The 22,055-nt window shown below is 38.8% G+C and overlaps 2 protein-coding genes across 10 annotated transcripts in view; one reads left to right on the forward strand and one right to left on the reverse strand.

Moving 5' to 3' along the window:
• The window catches only part of LOC110831800 (uncharacterized), a 124,823-nt gene extending 109,549 nt beyond the window's left edge, over positions 1-15,274 (reverse strand). For both annotated transcript variants that reach the window (XM_022068407.2, XM_087340982.1), the window contains exon 1: positions 15,114-15,274. The gene's annotated coding sequence lies outside the window, so the exon portion shown is untranslated. The remainder of the gene's footprint in view (positions 1-15,113) is intronic.
• Positions 1-22,055, forward strand: part of LOC110830995 (uncharacterized) — a 217,716-nt gene that overhangs the window by 111,285 nt on the left and 84,376 nt on the right. For 7 of the 8 annotated variants that reach the window (XM_087340956.1, XM_087340957.1, XM_087340958.1 and 4 more), the window contains 2 exons: positions 6,118-6,214; positions 7,205-7,283. The exons of the other annotated variant lie outside the window; for it this stretch is intronic. In XM_087340956.1, the coding sequence (XP_087197082.1) occupies positions 6,118-6,214; positions 7,205-7,283 (176 nt within the window). The remainder of the gene's footprint in view (positions 1-6,117; positions 6,215-7,204; positions 7,284-22,055) is intronic. 8 annotated transcript variants of the gene reach the window in all.

Below are 22,055 nucleotides of genomic sequence, written 5' to 3' on the forward strand. Positions count from 1 at the left end.
ATTTCAGGTTTTGAAGAGCGGCGAGTATGAACATGGCTGTCTTCTGGGTTATAGTGCAGTGTAGAAGTTTGCCGACGTTTCAGAGATGATTGTTGTCTCCAGATGCCGTGATGGAAGCAGCAAGCACCCCTGAAACGTCTGTAAACTGCTACCAGAATACAAGGCGCAGCAACCTAGAAGTCGATCATCCTCAGGGATTATTTCCTTAGCATTAACCAGTTGATACTTTTTCTGGAGAAGAGTTATGTTTTCTATGAGGTACGGTCTGAATTCTTAAATATTGTTTCGTTGACGTTCGAATTAAAGGGTTAACGATACAGTTGTCCGTCTGCCAAAGCACAGCAAAACAGGGCATTTTGAAGGCCATGAGGTTACGCTCCGCGTGTCACAGAAACCTCGGAATCGTGATCCGGTCGCTTTATCCATCGTAACCATTGGTTAGGATGTCGGGTGGGACTCAAAACCAGCTTGAACGTAATGTTGACTATAGAATCCTTACCCTTACCCTTACCTGGAATGTAACCCCGGTCGACCATCCCATAGCCAGTCACTTAAACTGACCTGTCTTGTATCGTAGTTGATCTGACAGGCTTAAATTCACACCAAATCTTAATGAGATTGATATGCCTACGCTATACCTTGTGTGGCATGAGGAGTCACGTGACGAAGCATTAGAAATTCGTAAAGGTCAAAACGAAAGAAGAAAGACATGTGATTACGAATAACCCAGTATGAATTATTCAGTATAATAAAATGTCTTAATTAAGATGTAGTTACTTAACAGGAAGTCAGTCAATAAATTAAACCGAGTGTCGTGAGGTGATAACTGCTGCTTCGTGTTCACTAGTCCTTGGTTCGATTCATGCTTGGGAGACCACCCGTTTTGACTGACGCATCACTTGGTATTCCCTCCAAACAAATCTTAGAATTATATCTTAAAACATATCATTATCTCCTGATTGGTTACGCGATGATTAACGGTGTGTGACCCAAGGCAATTGCACAGACTTTTATTTTGTGATCTAGACCGTCTGTAGAATCCACCAAGCTTTCTCTACAGTGGCTACGAGGATGAAATTGACCGCTCGTATTGATTTAATGCCCTGTTTGCGAATGCGTGGAGCTAAACCTTCTCTCATTCATCACCCGGTGCGGTTTTTAAGCTCAGGGCCAGCTTTGACGCAACTTAACATTTTGCCCTCGCCCTATATTTCTCCATTGTTCCAGATTATTTATTCATGATATTTTAATTGGATTTGAGAAGAAACATTGAGATAATATGTTTCCCGTGTATTGGACATTTTATTGATTATTTAGTGCATACACTATACAGTTCTTGTTTCCGCGTCCAATTTCAAGACTTTATTTAAATAAATTCATTCATTTGATTTTTTATACAAAATACTGCTTTCGCCCAACACCGATTTTTGCGATCAACAGCTCTGATACAACTATTATTAATCTATCATTAATAGGTTACTCCCCTACTATCTCTTCATGTAACCATGCTATCTATTTCTTGAGCAGTAAATTTTGTATTCTTCCTTATTCGTCTCCAATGAGAAAATGTTTATTTTGCAACGAAATTTAATGTAATTGGGTCATATCTTTAAGTAGGCCTTCCAGTGTACGGCATGATCACTACAACTGTATTTGTCCAGGCTGATTGAAAGAAGCCTAATAGATTATTCTACAGCTTTTCACGTAGTCCTAGGTATTTTATGCTGAGTTATATTAAGTTAGATTCCAAGTATTTTGATAAAAGTTGTCGAATATGGATTTGATAACGCGTTGCCATGGTTATTGCCATATCTTGGGTTTACTTCCATATTCTACGTTATCAGCAGTTACCTGCCACAACACATCAGGTGTGTAGGTTCCTTTGAATATTCTACGAAATGACGTTTCTGCTGGTGTCATGTAAAAATTGCCCTAGAATGAAGAAAGCTCGTTTCCTCCCTCCGCACCACCGTAGGTCTCGCCATGGGAATTTTTTAAAGTTTGCTTCCAATCTAATTCGAATTCGTAAATCCTGTCTGAGTTCAATTCAACAGAAAAATTATCATTATGATACGTTTCACGAAGTGAGTTTTCAGGTTCTCACGGTGGCGATTATAAATATAAGTGACGTCAGAGATGTAGCGCCGTGTGGTGTGGTGTAGACGTTTAACGGCGTTTCTCATGTGTCTGCTAACTAGATCACGTGTCTCCCTGATAATGGAGGCAGCGGGAACCTCTGAAACTTCGGTAAAATTTTACCTTACTACACCGCGCATCGTCCGAGAATACAGTCCTCTCTCAGCAAGTGCATGGCACTCCTGTTTCATATTATGTAGGTATCATTTTCGAATACAGGATACGAAATATTCTCTGACTTTTGTTTCAGAAAACTCCGTTATTGTACCGAATGTGGCGGTTGACTGATCATGTTGTATCACATTGTGAAGATTCTGGGTTTGACCTGGAGGCTGTCTATCTTGTTTGGGGTATTTATAGTCGTCAAATAGCCCACAACCATTTCCTTCTGCACAGGCCCATCGTTCTCAATTGGTTATTCACAGTCGAACTCCCATTACAGATTATAAAGTGAATATGGTTGAGGAAAATATCGTTAAATAAACTAATAAGCTTTTAACACGTTTACGACTATGGTGGTTTTCAACCCTTTAAAACATAGCATTAGTATATTTATGTGTGTCATCTGCTTTAATAAGCCAACAAATCGAAATGTCGTCTAATTTCTGTAAGTTTGGACATGGCCTTCAGCTTCGCTCGCAGAGTTGCAGCGTCCGGCTTATGAGCGCAAAGCATTTTTAACTTCCGCTCACAAAGGGTCTGGTGTTTTTCTTACAGCGATACGTTTCTGTCGGAAGTCATTTCACCTTTATTACCATAGTTACATTTGACTGCCGATGAAGTTCAGTTTTAAAAAAACATATCATGGCCTAATAAAACGAAACGTAAGCTGTTTTGGAGATTGATGTTTATGATTTAACTATTTCTTTAGTGTTGTGACGTGTAATAAATACTACTAAGTTGAAGAGGCGATATCTGGAGCGTAGTTTTCGTATGGGTTGGTGGGGTAGGTGGTGAGGAGCTGTAGGAAGAGAACTGTCTCACTTTCTGCTATATTTACGGGGACATAATAAAGCTTCCAATCTTCACCTTTCTTTGTTTATTCTTCGCCATCTTCTTCATTATTCCACACATAAAAGTGAGCTTATTCGTATCTTCGCTCAGTCTAGGTGTTCGTAGCACAGAACGAGTTCTGTAATAAAGATCACTTGTGGTCATTGCATCGCCGTGTTTTTTGTTCTTAATGCGTTTCATCATTCAGTTACTTGTGATGGAAACTACGCAAAGCCTTCTCATCTGTTAAATTAATTGTTGTTGTTGTTTATATTTTCAGGGCAGTTTCATTATAAAATTAAACTTCAGATATTAACACGAAGAAGAATATGCTTACAGGGTGGCCGTACGATGTTAGCACATACGGAGTTAAGTCTTCCGGACAAAAAACTCTGGTTCCAACTATGCCGTCGAATGGTCTACAAAACTGCTTCGTTTTCTGGAGGTCACTGGTTCTAATCTCGACCCAGATATCACCTAACTTGAACTAGTTTTTATCGCGTTTTTCTCAGTTCTTCCCAGTCAATTTCTCGGGTAGCATCTTTAATGTAAGCACGACAGCTTCCTTCATACTGCAGCAAGTTCATTATAAACTGAATTTTATCATTCGACGCTGTATGGTCTAAATATTTAATGTATTAGTAAATAAAATGTATAGGATTTACATCTTCGTTCAGGCAACACCTTTTGAAGTTTCTCTGTTCGTTATTTGCTTGTCTGTTCGTGCGCATGGAACGCCTCGAGAATGAATTTATCGATTTCGATTAAATTTGTTATTATAGAATCCTCAAAAAGTTGTCGGTTTTTTTCTTATTGTAACTTAAATCGGACAGTTTTGAATACCGCTTCTTGTAAGAGTAAGAATACCTTTTAGAGCTAACCTCAGTATAACAGACATTTAACATGTTTACCACGGTAAGCTAGTTTACTCTGATTACTGTGCATATCTCGATAGGAGGAATTCTTCGTGATATCATCAACCAGTCCGACATCCCGCCGACCAAAGGTCATCATTGTGCCTCAGACAACTCTGACGTCACTGGCGTCATTTGCAAAGGTCTGAGACCATATTCTAGCGAAAACGCGAGTATCACCATGCCATCAGTTTTTAACTGAGGGCGTTAAACGATATTTGGAGTTTGGTGAAATGCTGCGACCAACTCACAACTGAAATTCTACTTTGTGTGTAAATGGCTAAACGTGGTAGGCCTGGATAATAACTTGGTCAGAAGCTGCGATCTCCCTGTTATCTGTTCCGATAAGGCTATCAGTTTACACGTGCTGCTACTTCGTTTCAGCAGCTCCGATTAGTCATTGACGGTGCCCGCAGATTAAGATGCTCCTCCGAAACACTCTTGATGGAACGGTGAATGACGTGTTTCAGCTAATGCATGAGCAAAGCACGTTAATTTTCGAAGCGCAATTTATTAGAACATAGGTACTGTTTTTGATAAGTTGAAGGCTAATTTTTAACCATTTAACACTTTGAAACAAAGGGGTAACTATATGTACCACCATATTTAACATTCAGCAACTATACGTTTTGCCCACAGAATATGTGAGGGTTTAGTTCGATTCTCAGAATAATAGCGATAATTTTTTAGTGGACAAGCGTTTTGTTTTCTTTGGGGTATGAAATTACCTTTTGTGTGTTTTTAGATTGGCTTTCTCCCTCAAGGCTAACCTTTTTTATAAAGAAAATTGTAGGAACTGTACTGTGTTCTTTACGCTCTAGCATGAGTGAAAAACACTTTATGGGCCCGTCCATGTGTGTTAATCGCATTTACAGCAACAACGAGACCTTGGCACAACATTAGTGCAAGAATTACCTAAGGATCATCAGTGGCTTCTGATCACATTTATATAGTGGTGTGCCGTAAAATATGTCTGTTATTGAGGTAATCACGTTTCGGGAAATGAGATGAACGCGGCATGAAGCCTGCGATAAGTCATAAAACGTCCATGTAGTTATTGTGTTATAAAGTTTTAAGAGATGCACTTACTTGGGATGCTAATGCTTAGATTGGAGAATAATATTAAAAAATAAATAAGATACAAGAGTATGTGATTGATTAATCTGGCATGGAATAATGTCCAGAAGCAAACTTCTGTGAACATGGAAATGAACTTTGTGTTTCATAAAAGGCTAGGAATTTTCTCAGTTTAACTACTTGAGTGTCTCATGAAATACCACTACATGGATGTAGGTAACTGTACTCATATATGGTGTTTTAATCGTGTTAGAATATTATTTTGTATTGTTTATTTATTTATTAACCCAGTCAGATGCGTGGAAACGTCGACGTTTTCCTGGAAGAAAAGGCGAGAATTGCAAAAAATCAGTTGTTAGCTATTTCCCTGTCGAAATTCGAAATGGCGAACTCCCGTTTACGTAGACAGAATTCCAGTCAATACACAGAAAAATTAGTATTTATATCAATAACTTTACAATTTGTATTGTGAGTTACATGTGATATGAAACATGTAACATGTTTTGGGTACAAGTAATTATCATCACTTTTGTATTACTCGCCTTGAAACAGGATATAAGGCGCGTCTTATCATTTGGACTAGAACTAAATTCTGGGTACTTGGTCGCAGAGTACGTTGCTTACATACAGAGTCAATTTTATTCATCGGAACATTTTATTTAGTCGTAAATTTAAATAAAACTATATAAACCTAATTGTTTCTTTTTTACATTTAAAATTACTATTCACATAGGAATACGGTTTCCAGTGTAAAAAAGATGTGTCTATAATACAATTTATTAGTTCCTAGACTGCGTTGATTAAAAATACACAAGCAACAGAAATTATGCGATGGAAAAAAAATCTGTAAAATCCCGAGTACAAATCAAAAGTGTTAACAACTGCATCATGAAAATTTGTGTATTGCAGTAATTATTACGGAAGTCGTAATGCAGAATATTACTTATTCTCATACATTCCGATGATGTTGCTATAACCAATATGTATATTATTGCAGGGACTTTTCGGGCACTTCAAGAGAGCGGCATCTCACAGTGGGTCTCGGTATGGATCTACCACCTTGTGCCACGACCCCTATCTCAACCTCGACTTAGGTAAGTGTCTTACAGAGTCGTGATTTTGTTATCTCTCGTACGAGCACTTTTTGATACCGAAGTGTTCCTGACAAAGTGTTTCAAAACTGTATTCTTCGACGTTTTAAGCTCAAATGAAGAGCTGGCGACAGCGTTACTTTTCCGTCCGAGCCAAGGCTTGCTACGTCGCATACACGCAATGCTAGAGTTCGTTAAATCGCCACGCTGCTTTTGTTGGCAGCGGACACTGCATAGTACGATGAAACTTTGGGGACAAAGGCATAGACTGGAGGATAATATATTGTATACGTATATTAGAATTTTTTACATTTATGGTTTCTGTGACGTTGTTATTAATTCTCTTTATTTTTAGACCTGAAAACAGAATATTCCATTTTTTAACCATAGGTTCCTCTCAAACATGACTCCTAGCCATAGTCCTGTGTTAACTCCATGAATCGGAGTCTCCACCTTCTATTGACCAAACCCGGATGAATACAATCCACACTCTTCACTTTAGTTTTCCATGAGAATCGCTGTCGAGTGGTTAGTAATCCCGCTTCCTAAGCGGAAGGTCCCGAGTTTAAACATTGACCAGGAGACCGGCTATCCTGACTCTCGTTCTTTCAGGCAATGCCGGTTTAGTACCTTAAATTAGGCCACAACCGCTTCCTTCTATACCCTAGCTAGTCATTGTTTATTACTAGTCGTTTCACAGTTTATAGTAAAATCTGCTACTTCCTAAATGAACCACCAATAAGTAAATAGACGTTGTCCAAAGAAAATGCTCTTGAACTAATTCCAACAGACGCTTTCGACCCGCGGATTGTAGTTTACACGCTCTTTTATTGGAGATAAATAAAAAAATTGTTCGGCTGTAGGTTGTTACGTTGCACACGAAGAACATTTGAGATGCAAGTTGATATGGATCGGGGTAGGTCGTCAATTTAATTATTTTCCTTGATTTGAAGGTGCTCTTCGGTTGGTCACGTGTTTTTTCTGTTCTTTCAGATTTGTCGGACTTATGCAGCCAATCAGTACAGTCTCTGCCATCTCTTATCAACCAGACTCACGACGCATCACCCAGATAGTGAGTATGGCTCCAGTTTCATTATCAGCACTGTACTGCGTGCAGTGCAAAACTGATTTTTTTGTCCATCATTACCCCTCGCAGGATTCCGAAATATTGTGACCCAAATTAAATTACTCGTGAAGATAACTTTTTTTTGGGGGGGGGGGGGTTGATGTTGCGCCGTGTAATCTGGTAGAAATATAGAGGCTACAGTCATATTGTAATTTACATTTATTCGGTAGTACTTAGATTAGAAACAAGAATAAATATTACCATCATCAGTCCACACGGTATCTCAGTGTAAGTGCGATACATACAGGCCTAATATCTTCGTTAGGAAACTACTTTTTAAACACAGAGATTGATTCTGAGGCTCTTGTGAAGTCAAAAATTATAAAGTTGTCACCATATTTCTGTGGATTTTTTCAGTTGTTTCTTTCTTATCCCAGTTGGTATTTTTATCGTGATATAAATAATTCCCCAGGAAATTCGTTTTATTTATATTTCTACATGTCACCAATTGTCATGTCTGCTTTATGCCATTTTGAAATATCGAACCTGTCGACTTGACGTGTCGGGTGTTGTGTCAGGATTTGTAAATATCGATTAAGACGACCCTCATATTATAGAAGACTGTGGAAACTGCGTATGCATAGAGCTTGAAATAAAATTTTACAGTAAAGACAAAAGCAGTATAAAGCCGTGACCTTACAATAAAAAGACCACTCACGATAGCAGAAGCACATTAAATTTCTAGAGTGTTCTGTTCCTTTACATCGCCAGGTCCCTGCCGTATTAATAGCTGTTGCATTTCTCACCGAACTTCATGAAAATATTTCTATCACATTGGGCAATATAACTTCTACGGTCTGAAGCAGCATCGTTAAATATTATAAAATCAACCTGTTGCCACCTGGAATAGCCTTTCTTGCATATGAAGGGCAAAATAGGGAACGGGATGTATTTTTCGCACTGGCTTTCTTTGTGTCTATAAACAGTTAACGCATTCTACCACTGCACTCACGTTTCTTCTAAAATCTGAGAAACTTAGAATATATTTTCGTAGGTTGATCCATTTTGTAATAAACTACGCTGATTATCCCCAATAAATATTTCTGCATGTGATTTAACCTTGACAGAAAATGTCTAGTTAAAACGTTCACACACGCTATTTTTAAGCAAGGTATTTATTGTATTAATTCCAAATAAATGCCCTAATTTGGCAAGCGAACTGGTGAAGAATAAATTATAATCCGTTGAAATTAATATTCTGCTGCTGCTGCTGCTGCTGAGTTGTTAAAAAGTCATTATTCAAAATTAGTACACTAATGGGCAGTGTCCATGAATTCCAGTAAATTACGAGATACTAGTCCACTGCCTCACGTAGCCACTCTAATCAGAAACAAACGAAAGAAAACCCAGGTTGATCAGTGAGCGGAGCGAAGGAACTGAGCAGTAAATGAAACTAATTAACTCCGCAGAACGAAGTCCTTCAGGACCTGATGGTCGTTTAACTACTCAAGAAACTGTTCTTCCTTTATGGAACCAGAAGTTACAATTACCGTGTTCACAAGAGATCACGAACTATCTCTATCTTGAGCCAGATTAATCCAATTCAAATCGTCCCATCCTGTTTCTGTTTTTGTGAGTGATCTCTTCCGTACAGGATGTCCATTTAAATATTTAAATATCTTCCCATTCGTGATACATCTTCCAGCCATGTGATGTAGATGATTTCATCATCTTAATAATATTTGGAGACGTGTATAAATTTTAGAGCTGCTCATTATGCAGTTTTTCCCCGCTTCTGTCATTCCACTTAGATCCAAAGATTCTCCCCATCGTCATATTCTCAGACATCCTAAATGGATTCGAATAAATACTCTATCAGCCCATTTAGATTACATTTCCTTTCTCCGAAACATTGGAATCTACCTACAATTCCAGACGGCGTTACAACCCAGAAGACCAACCTCGACATTAGGAACGTAAATACATCTTAAATAATTAGTGTTAAAGACACAAATTTTAATAATGGGCATTATCGCAAAATAGCTGCGATTCTAGTGGTACGTTGGGAATGAGTTGTGGCAGGTGTATTTCGGTCAGCTGGCTACTGTATTGATTTTAGAGAGGGGTGAGCATCACCTCAAATTTATTGTGAAATGGAATTTCTGAATTACACCTACGTAATTCTGGTTACAGTAATTCAACCGAAACGTCGTTCTGATTCGTTTCCCGCTGCTTCTTACCGCATGCAACGACCTAGAGCTAGGCAAATACAAAGTTCCCAAATCCTGATCTGGCCAGACGATTTACGATCTGTGCCATGTTTCTGTTAATCTTAAATTGTACTTCTGCTGAAGTAACTGAGGCTCAGAACAGCCGACAGCAATGCCCTTTGTTAGGCGTGACACCAAGTATACTCATCCGTCTTCAATCTCCTCGAAAAATTACGTCCGTGCTAGACAGACGGAAGAACAAAACTTATAGAACTGTTAAGAACGTTGCACCCACATGTAGGCCTAAGAAGAAATTTAGAGCCGCGTGTTTCAGAAAACAAGTCAGCCACTGATATGACGTTTGGTGTGCACGTAAATTGTTAACTTTTATGTGAATCTCTATAAATTTCCCTTTAGAATCCCGTGATTATTGAAATCGTACTGCCGTTCCTATTATTTTCTTGGAATCTTGTTCATGTTTCCTTCTCATTTTACTTTTTTCTCTGTTAAAAGTCAGATTTTGTAAGTAGGAGATGTTGCTTTTAAGGTTGCATATAAAATTTCTTTATTTCATTGCGTGATTGTTACTCGTATCTTCTGAAATGAAGGAAGGAAGGAAAGAAAGAAAGAAGAAGGAAAGAAGTATTTTGAGAACTTTTTACTCTAATGAGGAATTGTGAAGGAAAACGATGAACGCTTTGATCATTAATGACCCCTCTGGATTTCTTTATGCAAATACCTGTTATAAATAGAATTTGTCGAAACTTATGAAACGTCGTGTAGCTATATCACTTTTTTTAGACGAAGGTCAATATCCGACACAAAAAAGGCGTAATTTTAAATGACATGGCAAAATTTCATAATAACCTACTGAAGTTGCATTCATGGATCAGGATGACATTCTGGAGACACTTAGGTAAATCACGACAAGCATTCGTAGCTATAACCTTTAACCGGACCGAAATTAATATCATAGTTTATACTTTGTAGAATAACAACACAGACAACTTTTTATAAAGTTATGGCAGTTCGGTTGATGTGAAAACTGGCTCTCAGTAGAACAGAAGGAAGGGTAGCTCGATCAGCATAAACAACATTTCTGCGACTGGTGTCTGAACATACCCTGTTTGACCATGTGTAATTTGGAAGAAAAAATCCACGAATACAGGAGTGTTAGGAATCTGCTTATGCTCGAATCAAGTAGATTACCCAGAGAATTTTAAAATACAAATCTCCCATTTACAGATATTTTGGACGCCCGAGTCGAAACGAGTCGACGGCATGCCTTGTATCTACATTTTGTTGTTAATGATGATTGTGATAGTTTGTGCTCTATCACTTTCGGGATTCGAACCTCTTAAAGTCTTGCTCTGATGAGTCATATACCTCTGAATTACAGTGATTTATTTGATTTAAAAATTTTCTAGCAAGCAGAACAAGGATGGACCTATTCAAATGAAAACACGCCATCATATAAAGATTTCGAAAATATAATCTTCAATTTCTTAGAAAATAAACAAATTAAGAAACCGTCCATATATGGATAGGTCAAGGTCCTTCAAGGACTGTACAGCCACGGAATAAGTAATGTTTACCCAATTAATCCTTTATATTTATAACCGGTGGTTATTTTCAGACGCGCGTCAATGTAAAAGTGTTAAATGTTCATTTGTATAATTTTATATAACGTTTCTACTTTTTGGCACGTATAAGAAAGTTACAGTTAAAATTTCATGATTGTATGTATGGAATCTTCTCTGGCCGTATGGATTTTGAATACATTTCTTTACTGAAAATGTGTACTGGACATTATTATACAAATTGAATGGGTGTTAGTCTTTATCATGGTAAACTAATCAGCAATAAAACATTATTCATACAATTTATTCTTTATTTTACAAAATTAATTAGTATTGCATGTACAGAGATTCTAAATCGTGTTATTTTTTCCCTCCGTGTTATTATTGATTTGCTTGTTAACTGAATGGACTTTTGTTTTTGTAAACGAATCCCAGAAAATGCAGCTAAATCTGTTGTCTCCAATTTAACCGTTCTGCTCTATATAAAATAAGGTCATTAAAGGCTGTATCCTCCAGTGTGTTTCTTTTCTTGAGATATTTGCGGAAAACATTGTTTGACTGGTACGCGTAGAGGACAGGCTTGTACTAGTCCGAGCCAAAGGCCACCCCACTGATGCCAATCCTATCCACCCCGCTAATGTATTCATAGAAACGCCAGAGCTATTTCTCCTTGTTTCCTGAACATTTCTTAACATATCCTTTGTTTGTATTGTCTGGTTATGTGTTTTTATCGAAATGTTGTAGTTAGACCCGGTGTTCTGTATTTGTCCATTTCAGCCTGTTTTCTTTTATAAGAACGAAAGTAAGTTGGCTACTATGATAACCTTGTTGTTTGTTTGTCTGTCTGTTTGTTTATGTTTGCGTGCTCGCGAAACTCGTCTCAATTAATTGACAGATTTCTACAGAACGTGGTATGGACGTTATACCTTTGGGCATCAAAATTTTCTGCGGGACGTTTGGCACTCATGGGGGAGGTTAGAATTGTTTAATTTTTAACAGCATGAAGGAAAGAGACGATTAGGAAGGCCTACGCGTAGATGTGGACCTGATTCATCTACTTCACTTTAGGGACCGGCATGGGATTATTGTGAATACGGATTTTATACACGCCGGTAAAATTCTTGACTAGCTGAGCGTACTATCAAATTCTGAAGGACTCTGTACCATGGAGGTTGTTACATTTTAAGTTCAGATGATCTCCTACTCCCCTTAAATCTCTCATGGGTTTTTCTTTGGGCATAGTATGAGTATAATGAATCATGATTCGTTCGCGGGTCTTTGTTTCTTAGCGGCGTTGTATTTCTGTGTTCAGTATTATCTTTGCTTTCATCTATTGACTGTACACGAAATTTACCGTAAATCTTTTCTCAGATTCATAAATCTCTCCCAGTAATCGGCATGAGATTTGTGGCGTTGTCTATATATACGTACAAATACTGATACCGTACCTTGACTATCCACAGAAGTTTTGTGGAAAATTGACAAGTTTTGATTGCATATGGAAGGTACCTGGTTCGAATCTCTAACGACGTGATCAGAAATGTTAAATGCAGCGGTTTCGTGAACTTGGTAACGAATCTTCGATTTCCACAAAGCGTGAAATTTCTTGACTAGATGATACCTATCAACTTTACAGGGAAGAATCACTAGTGTGGAGTTAATTACAGCTGTCTTCTCGAAGGCATGTATGAACCCGAAAATCGGAAGCCGTATATTTATTAAATATGATGAGAAATTTTGCTAAAATTATTTCTGAAGCAACTCGCTCGTAACTTGCCACTGATTGCCGTGGAGACAAATGTACACAAAGGCCAACAATGGAAACCTAGAGACAATAAGAGAGCAAATTCTTATTTAAAAAACCTAGGCAATGCTTCTATTTCCTAACTTCTTATTATTCGTCCTTAAATTAATTCCGTCACATTGTGGATGAGCTGCAATGAGTGAATCTTTTCGTCGTTGATATTCATTTCTGTATTTCTTTTTACCTTGACCAAATGTCAGAATATTAATAACTTACCTTGACACGAAGAGGACGATTGGGATCTTTCGCATTCTCTTTTGTGTTTGTACGCCTACTGATCGTCAGCTTTCGATTGGATGCTCTCTGTTCGCTCCTAAGTTTTGCCTAAGGCCTTGGCGCACTCCATTATGAAAAGTTATTTCTGTCTTGAATCTTGAAACATTGAAGTGTTTCGTCGAAGTTATTATCGGAATTGTGAAGTTGGCATGTTTGATTAGCTTGAACTCTGAAAATTTACTAATTCGTTTACGAGGTCGAAGAGAAAGTAGTCCTGGTCGATTTCTATTATATGTTGTTATATAATAGGAATATACAGGATAAAACATGTATATGGCATTAGTGAGGGCAGAACATAATTAAAATTAAAACAATTTAATATAAATCGACTTTCACTTTTTCTACTTACACAAGTTTTAATTGCAGAATTTAAATTCGGATTAAAGTAGCATTAATGATAATTTGGACTTATGTACTGTTTTATATGCAAAATTATATTTTGAAATTGATAAATTGATGTAAGATCGTGTTTCATTATCAGGACACAAACAAACTCATTAAGTGTAAAACTGTTAATAAGTAGCGCAGTTGAAGCATTAAGTACGATAGAATCTTCAAAATGTTGTTTCGTTGTAGGATTAACATAGAACTTCAGAAGTGTGTGAAATCCTGATAACGCATTTGGAAAATATGTGATCCAAAAAATTGGAATTGGTCATTTATATACTCTTGCGTCTGACCTGTTGGTGACTAGAACGGACAGATTGGGTTGCCTTGAAGTCTTAAAACATTTCTAAAATCTCTGAAACCCTAACAAGTAAGTGACCTATAGTCGTGGTCGAGTAGTTAGGTCTACTGCTTAGTATTTTGGACGTTTCGGGTTCAAGTCTCTCCATTGTATTTCTCATTATCTGTTACTCGAAACTACGTAGTCTGAGCTACTGACGGCTCCGTTAAACCACAAACATACAATTAAGAAAGAAATTTAATATTTTTCATTCGCGGTTCCTACGTCATTGTTCACTGTCTTTTGTTTTTCAGAATATAACGGACCGGCACATAATTTTAATATAATTACACCTATGAATAGTGTTTGTGGCTTGAGGCTGAAGAATTGGGGGGTCATTTGTTGTCATGGCAACGAGTGCTTGCTTGGGCCTATTCCTGGGTGGTTCACAGGGGTTAGTTAACGTGGCTAATTGCCGTCAGTTGCACTACGCGATATGTCTGGCTCAGGGTCGTCCAAAATCACGCCAGAATGATTTACATGTCCGAGCAAGCCCGTTATCTTCTATCATTCAGAATCAAAGGGGCTAACGGCAGAAAATGTTGTATGTTTTATTGTATTGGGAGTGTTTCTGCGAACATGAGAAGCACAAGGTGTGAAGACGTGTGACATTTATTCAACAGTAAAGCAAGGCAGCAATAGACACTTGAATACAGTGTTATAAAAAGTCTAAGAACTGCGCTGTAAAGTTAATGGCTTTGTGCAGATGCATGGATGCATGCATAGAAGGAAGGATGTTCAGTGGAAACTTATCTGCTCTGATGATTAGTAAAGGAAGTCAGAATCACCGCTATGAACCAGATTCGAAGAAATCCATCATGCAGTGGGGACATCCACATTTCCTCGAGGTCGACAACCAGACATCTGCCTACTGTATAGTTGATACCATCGTCTTTAGTCATTAAGTAACTATTCCATCGATCTTAATACAGTCGTGTCTGTCAAGAAAGCATTGAAGGAGGATGATTCTTGTCGGACCCTAAAGTGCAGAAGACTGTAACTGGTGATACTTCAGGTTTTCACAGCGACGACTATGAAGAATATTGTCTTCTGGGATCGCGATTACCCTGACGATGTAAGCCGTAAGAACCTCTGAAACGTCGGCCAGTGTCTACCAGATTACAAGGCGCAGCATCGCACAAGACAATCATCTTTACGTGCAAATGATTTCTCCAACAGGTTACGGGATTATTTGAGAAAGTCATCAACTGCGTGATGAGTTGAGTTCTCAGTACTTACGATTATCGACTGAGCCAAGTGGATCTCTTATATTCGCTCTCGGACTTGTTTCTGTTAGCACGCAGTGTAGGCACACACACACACAAACACAGAAAGATACAAGTTAAATATCCCTACGCTATTTCCATTGTAAACAATGCAGCGAATTGCTGTGGAGTAGGAATCACTGGTTGACCTCTTTCTGCTCCTGAAATCCGAAATACCAATCGCGTCATAATGTGTGGCGAATAGTCAGGTGGAATAAGGATTTGGGGGGGGGGGGTGGTGGTCAGCTGGCCTGAGCGCAATTACCCCCAGCTACGCGTGGGGGAGTTATTCTGCTTACGTAACGAGGCCAGGCCACTGCAATCGCACGGCGTCGGGGAATTCCTTTCGTTGCCAACTTTAAAAATACTGTCCTGACCTCTGTGTAAATATTGACGTCGAGGTTCGCAGTAAAAGGGTAGTGACATAATATATACTGACATTCCCGCAAAACATGAATAGTTTAATTCCCTTTCCATTTACAACTTGTTTTATTTCAATAACTTTTTTTGTACGGGTTAGTAGAATATTCTGTTCTCCTCATCCTGAAGTAGAAACTTAGAAACTTGATGACAGAAAGATGTAGTTATATGTGATCAGCAGTGAAATTGCGTGGAATAAACTGAAGATTTCTGTCTTCTGGGTTGTTGCGCTGTGTAGTCTGGTAGATGCTAACCAACGTTTCAGAGGTCATACTGCCTCCGTCATCAGGGCGATGAGTATGAAGATTTCTGTCTTCTGGGTTATTGCGCTGTGTAGTCTGGTCGATGTTTACCAACGTTTCAAAGGTCATACTGCCTCCATCATCAGGGCGATGAGTATGAAGAATTCTGTCTTCTGGGTTCTTGCGCTGTATAGTCTGGTCGATGTTTACCAAGGTTTCAGAGGTCATACTGCCTCCGTCATCAGGGCGATGAGTATGAAGATTTCTGTATTTTGGGTTGTTGCGCTGTGTAGTCTGCTAGGTGTTTACCAACGTTTCAGAGGTGATGAATCGCCCTGATGATGGAGGCAGTATGACCTCTGAAACGTTGGTAAACATCGACCAGGCTACACAGCGCAACAACCCAGAAGACAGAAATCTTCATACTCACCGCTGTGCAAACCTCAAATCTTACATGGAATAAGTTGTTTCTTTAAGTCAGTCTCATTTCTGAGGATAATATTTGGGCCTTGGAGAGATTAATTAAGAGGAGTCTGGAGAAAATCGTGATTTCAATATTTGTTATCTTCACCAAATGCCATTCGGGTGATTAAATCAAAGAGGTTGAGATTGACTGGGCATGAAGAACAAAAGAGGGATATGAAAATGTATATAGAATGCTAGATTAGAAACGGGTGGGTAAGAGATTTCGTGGGAGACCAGTGCGTATTTCTGAGGTGTGCATCGTAAGGAAGGAGAATGTGACGATGTGGACCTGACTTGTCTGGCTTAGGATCGATTCCATTTCTGGCTTCTTATAATAATCTCCTGGTTGCATAAAACATGTTGAATTTCCGTTCCATGCTCCTCAAGAAGTACTGTACTTCATGGACTTCAGCGTGGTTTGCTAGCTTCCCCATAAAGACAAGTTGATGTTTCATCGCCACTTATATAAACCTCTGACAGCAAAGTGTTTAATATTTAAATTAAGTCTAATATAACCTACAAGATTATATTGTGTCACAACCCTGAAGACTAAACTGTGAACTCTGAAGTTATATTTACAGAAGAATCATAAATCAGTCAATACTAGCCCTCGTTCTGTTTAACGTACTGATTTTTCCAAAGGGCTGTGCAGCTGTTGTTGATTTATTTTACCATATTTATGTTTAGCATTGCCATTGTTACACGACGTTTCGGATGTTTTCAGTATCCCATCTGTATTACATTACGGCGTATTATAAATTGTCGGTTGTCTGAGTTACAGGCCTAGACCTACCTGATTTACATGAAGTTTCGGAATTTGGGTCGTTTTCAAAAGACTGGCTTTCATAAAACTTTCAGCTTTTTGTTTATATTTTTTTTATGTTAGTAAGAACAGTCAGTCTAACGTGAAAACCAATATTAAATTCGTATTGTGTTCCGATAATTAGACACTTGCCTGGAGACGGGGGAAATCGATCTCCCGAAACGTCGTGTATTTTAAATATGCTGTTTGTCCCTAAGACGCAGTCGGAAGACGGGCGTGTCAGTGTGGAAGTAATTTTGCATTAGGCCTCCATTAAGTGCAATCTTAGTTATGACGAGTTCTCCCACCAGGAGCGTTGCTTGTTCAATTTCACTAATGGCTCGCTCGGACCTGTAATGCGACTCCCCATTGTGAATGAGAAGAATAAGAAAAGGGGGGTTGAAACTTCTGCATTAAAAATAGTTACTCCTTGTAAATGTCTGCTGGTAGCGACAACACCACACTGACAGCGCTGGTAGTCAGTCTGCTGTCACTAATTCTATTCAGTATTTCGGTCACGATGGAAAGAGCAACCATTTTCTTTTGCAGTGGTAACATTTCTAAATTATTAATTCCTTATAAACACCGCGGAATTTTTGGAATATAACTCGCATGAAGCCTCGCCCTTACTGCAGTGTGTTACGTCACCATTAATTACGATTAAAAGTGGTATATATTTTTGTTCTGCTCTGCATTGAACGTCATAGTTGCTCCGTTAACATTTCTCTTTCGTATCCCGAAGCCTCCAGATTGAATCCAAGCGTTATAGGCTCACCCGATGCGAGTCAATTATCGCTCCATGAATACAATAAAATATATGTTATATAGTATAGTCCACGACTGTAATCTTGAGACTTGCAAGGAATGTAGGAAGTCCGTAGCGTCAAAGGCAGACGCTATCTGTCCTCCTTCCTCCTTCACCCCACTTCCTCACCCCGCAAGTCTCAAGATTACAGTCGTGGACTGTATATTATAGCGGTTCCTGCTAGGTGCTGGGAAGTGACTGCTGCGTTCAACTTTATCAGTGAACGAACTATATATTTCGCTGTTAAAACTTGGGAACCAGCTCCTCTATACGTAGGTATACAGACCGTTCATAAAAGAAAACTGTCTCCTCGTAACCCTGTCTTATATCAGATTAAATGTCAGTCTGTTCCCTCCAGTGAGTTTGTAAGACGACGAGGAGAGTTCTATGAAGGACATGGGAGAGGATATAAAAGCTAGACACAAATGCTCAGGAGCTGAGACACAGCGAGTCAAGTGCCATAAAGATGGCTTCCTTCTGCATTACCTCACATATTCTAACCTGACTTCTAATATCTAGCATCGGAGTTAATAATACGCACTGTTGATTGTCTCGTAAATCTAAAAGATTTTTTTTCTTTTATGAGCGTATGGCAGTGATTGAGAACCAGCCATGCTTATAATCACCCTACAAAGTCACGTGATAGAGACATTAACCTACGTATAAAGACCAACTGACTGAGATCAACCTTGCGTGACACAAAAACTATAGGTGTCCAGTTTGGTAAATGCCAACAATATAATTTCTGATTACTATCATTATATTAGTAATGTTTATCTTTATATTCTATACGGTATATGTTACAGAATGTAGTTCCGTTTGTATCTTTATATCGACTTTTAGTTCCTGAAGCCTTTCATAGTGTATGATACAAGATCCAGCCTACATTGGAACACTGATTCCCAAACATTCGATGTTCTTACGGCGGTGAATATGTGGATGTTGGTCTTTTTGATCTTGTAACGCCGTGAGGACCCCCCAAATAGGTATCACCGTTTGAAATAATATTCTGCCTTAATCTTCAGCCCTGAATGTGTTTCTCCGAAACGTCGGTATCAACCATTCAGTGACGACTGTAATTCCCTGTGCCGCAGATGATGAAGCTAACAGTTTTCAGAGATACTGAGCCGTGTGGTACCGCAGAAGTTGACCGACGTTTTATAGGTGCTTACTACCTTGAAGTGTCGGTCAGCTTCTACGAGATTACAAGCGAAATGCCCAGAAGGCCACCATTTTATATTGGCCGCCGTGAGAACCTGGAATCTCGTCGTTCAATTTTCGTGTTCCTCGTCGAAGAAAATTTATTTGGCTAAGTTCTAATTAGGTAACAGGTATTCCGGCTGAGATTCGAAGGGGGGTACCAGTCGAGTTAAGGCTCGGCCAACCTGATAATTACGTTGAAATGGGCCACGGAATCCAACACTGACTCCCAGCTGAAATTAGCTTTGCAAATGATGGAAGCGTTCATGCAAGAGCGACGCAAGCACCAGATCGATGCTGGCGACGTCACTGCCTTGCACCGTAAATCTCTGACGAACGCCAATCTGATGTGATTTAGCATCCTACTAAATTCGTGACTGACTGTACAGAATGTACTTACGTTTCACATCCAAGTTAACCTTTCCCATGCTTTGCTCCGTGCTCTGATTCCTTTCCTCACACAATTAAACAAGTAGAAGATAAAATATTCCCAAGGCAGCCTGTCACTTCGTCTGTCATTGTCGAAAGCAACCCGCACGTCACTCTGCGTCTTCTCTGGCATTCGCGATCTTTTTACGTCACAGTGATGTTTGCTTTAAAGGGAACGCAATTTCTGGGAACATCTCGTCACACATCCGCAGGATTGGAAACTCGAGGCGTGATCTGTTTCCGTACAAAATCTCCTTTGACGTAGTTTCACTTAGAACAGATGCAGAAGAATTTACTATTCCTCCATGATGTTTCTTATTGTTCATGACAGTAGTGAGCCATTTAAGATATTTAATTATGATAATTCTAATTGTCATTCTCATTATCATTATCTACTCGCTTGTCCATAACCGCCACATGGCGATGGTGTTATGTAGTGCAGTACTCCCAAAAGCCCGTTCCTTGGACCAAGTTCTGAGCCAGTTGAATCCAGCTCATACCGTCAAACCCTGTTTATTTTGAGCCTTTTTAATATTGTTTTCTACGCCTAAGTATTCCAAGTGGTTTCTTGTCTTTAGAGTTATTTGTGCCTCGTCGGCAAACATCTACCAGACTACACGGCCTTTCTTCAAGGTTTACACTGTATACAATTTTGGAATATTTTATCTCTTGCGACAGTAAAGGATTCAGACTGTTGAGGAATAAGGTACCTTCTGGCTGATCAGATGAATCGGATGCTATTTTTTAGTAGCTTCTGTAACACCGTATGTCGATATGGCAGATAGTTGGAATGGATAGCATTTGGAAGGAACCTGTGATAGCCCTTTGTAAGGTACTATCGTATCATTTGTCTCGAATGAAAAATGCTTAGAGTATCATGTTTCTGGTCTTTCATAAAAAACAGTAGTTCTAAATATTCAGCAATGGGGGTCGGTAGGTGTTGCGCGAAGTCCATGCTTTTTCTTACCACAAGTCAAACCGCGCGTCGTCACTGCCGTCTCTGGTGGATGGTGTCTAGAGACCGGTACTACGCGTTATCGTATCGATCGATCACAAAGAACGTTCATCTATGTCGCCCGTTAGAGGAGATCAGTAGAAAGAAATAGAAATTTATTGCAGGCATTTCACAGTGACATAGGCGCCAAGTGACCGATGTGTTACCTCACAGCACGCTTTGAGATCTTGGGCTCCATTACTAGCCCATCCTTAAGAGAACAAACAGCCCCTGTTTGTACTTTTATCATGTTTGATATATAAAGAAGATTTCCAGTAAGTGAACTAACAACAAACCCGAGAGGAGGGAAAGGAAGAAAAGTTGTACATTTATTTACTTATTTTGCTTATCTATTTGATTAATATTATTTGTGAACATCGTTTATGTTCTCACATATTTTCGTATGATTGAAAAACGTTTCAATTAAAATTAAATCACTTGCGTAACTCGTCTGTGACGCAACAGCACTTCATCAGAGGTCTGAGGTTCGAATTTCGAATGCAGCAACAATTTTTCCCTTAATTCTTGTTTTAAAACACTTAACGTCTTGGATGACATAAAGTCCAAGGATGTCCTGACAAAGCTGACGTCTCAGATGTCTGTAACATTTGAAGCAGATAAACTATACCCGTCCCTGGTCGTTGGAACACACAGATGACTTGTGCCTGTTTTGCAAGGGAACTGTACTCCGTGACGGAAGTTCGAAGATTGATCAGGCTGTTGTTGCATCTTAACGGCAGAGATTCAGAGGACGTGGGGAATTCACTTAGCTGTGGGGAGTAATGTAATGGAAGACAGTGGTACCAATAGCTAACATACATTTTCCACCAATTGAACAGATGGAGTCAACTTTCTTCCGCCGATATACCAACATATTAGCTTCCATTAAAATGCGTTTAGTTTGAACGTCGTCCATTGACTAAGATGTGTGTGATATGTTTTGCAGTTTATACAGTAAATTTACCGACATGAGGGGACGAATATTTTACGCTGGCACTTGTATTCCGATTTCAACCTTTGTTAAAATGGCTGGCCCATAATAAATTCAAACTGTAAGGAAATGCCATGATATATACATCAATAAGAGAATGAAATTGAGAACAGAAGTTAGGAATAATAGTTAGTTGACATCTAACAGGAAAATTATAAATACATATAATCGATTCGTATGATTATGTTATCTGAATAATAAGATGACTAACAAAATATTGCACACGATCTGACCATCACTACAGTTTCATGATAATTTGACAAATATAATTATCAAGAAAGTGTTAGAATTCAGATAGGTAATTTCTGACCATTGCAGTGATTTGGAAATATATTACAACCACATAATAAAATAAATAACGTCACTAAGAGAAATTTTTACTAAGATATGTCATCTGAAACAAAAGCAGCAACATTTAACACATCAAAAGGCAGTTTAAAATACTTTAGTGAGGCCTTGGTACATATTAAAAAACACAGTAAGTTAGGGAAACTAGAAACAGGACAAATTATATTTCTGCTACTTTCTCTGAGCATTGGAAGACTTAGATCATCAACAGAATAGAGGG

Source organism: Zootermopsis nevadensis, unplaced genomic scaffold (assembly GCF_977971745.1).
Source record: "Zootermopsis nevadensis isolate Lab colony 2312 unplaced genomic scaffold, Znev_1.0 Znev_ptg000061l, whole genome shotgun sequence".
In the NCBI taxonomy this organism is placed as follows: Eukaryota; Metazoa; Arthropoda; class Insecta; order Blattodea; family Termopsidae; genus Zootermopsis; species Zootermopsis nevadensis.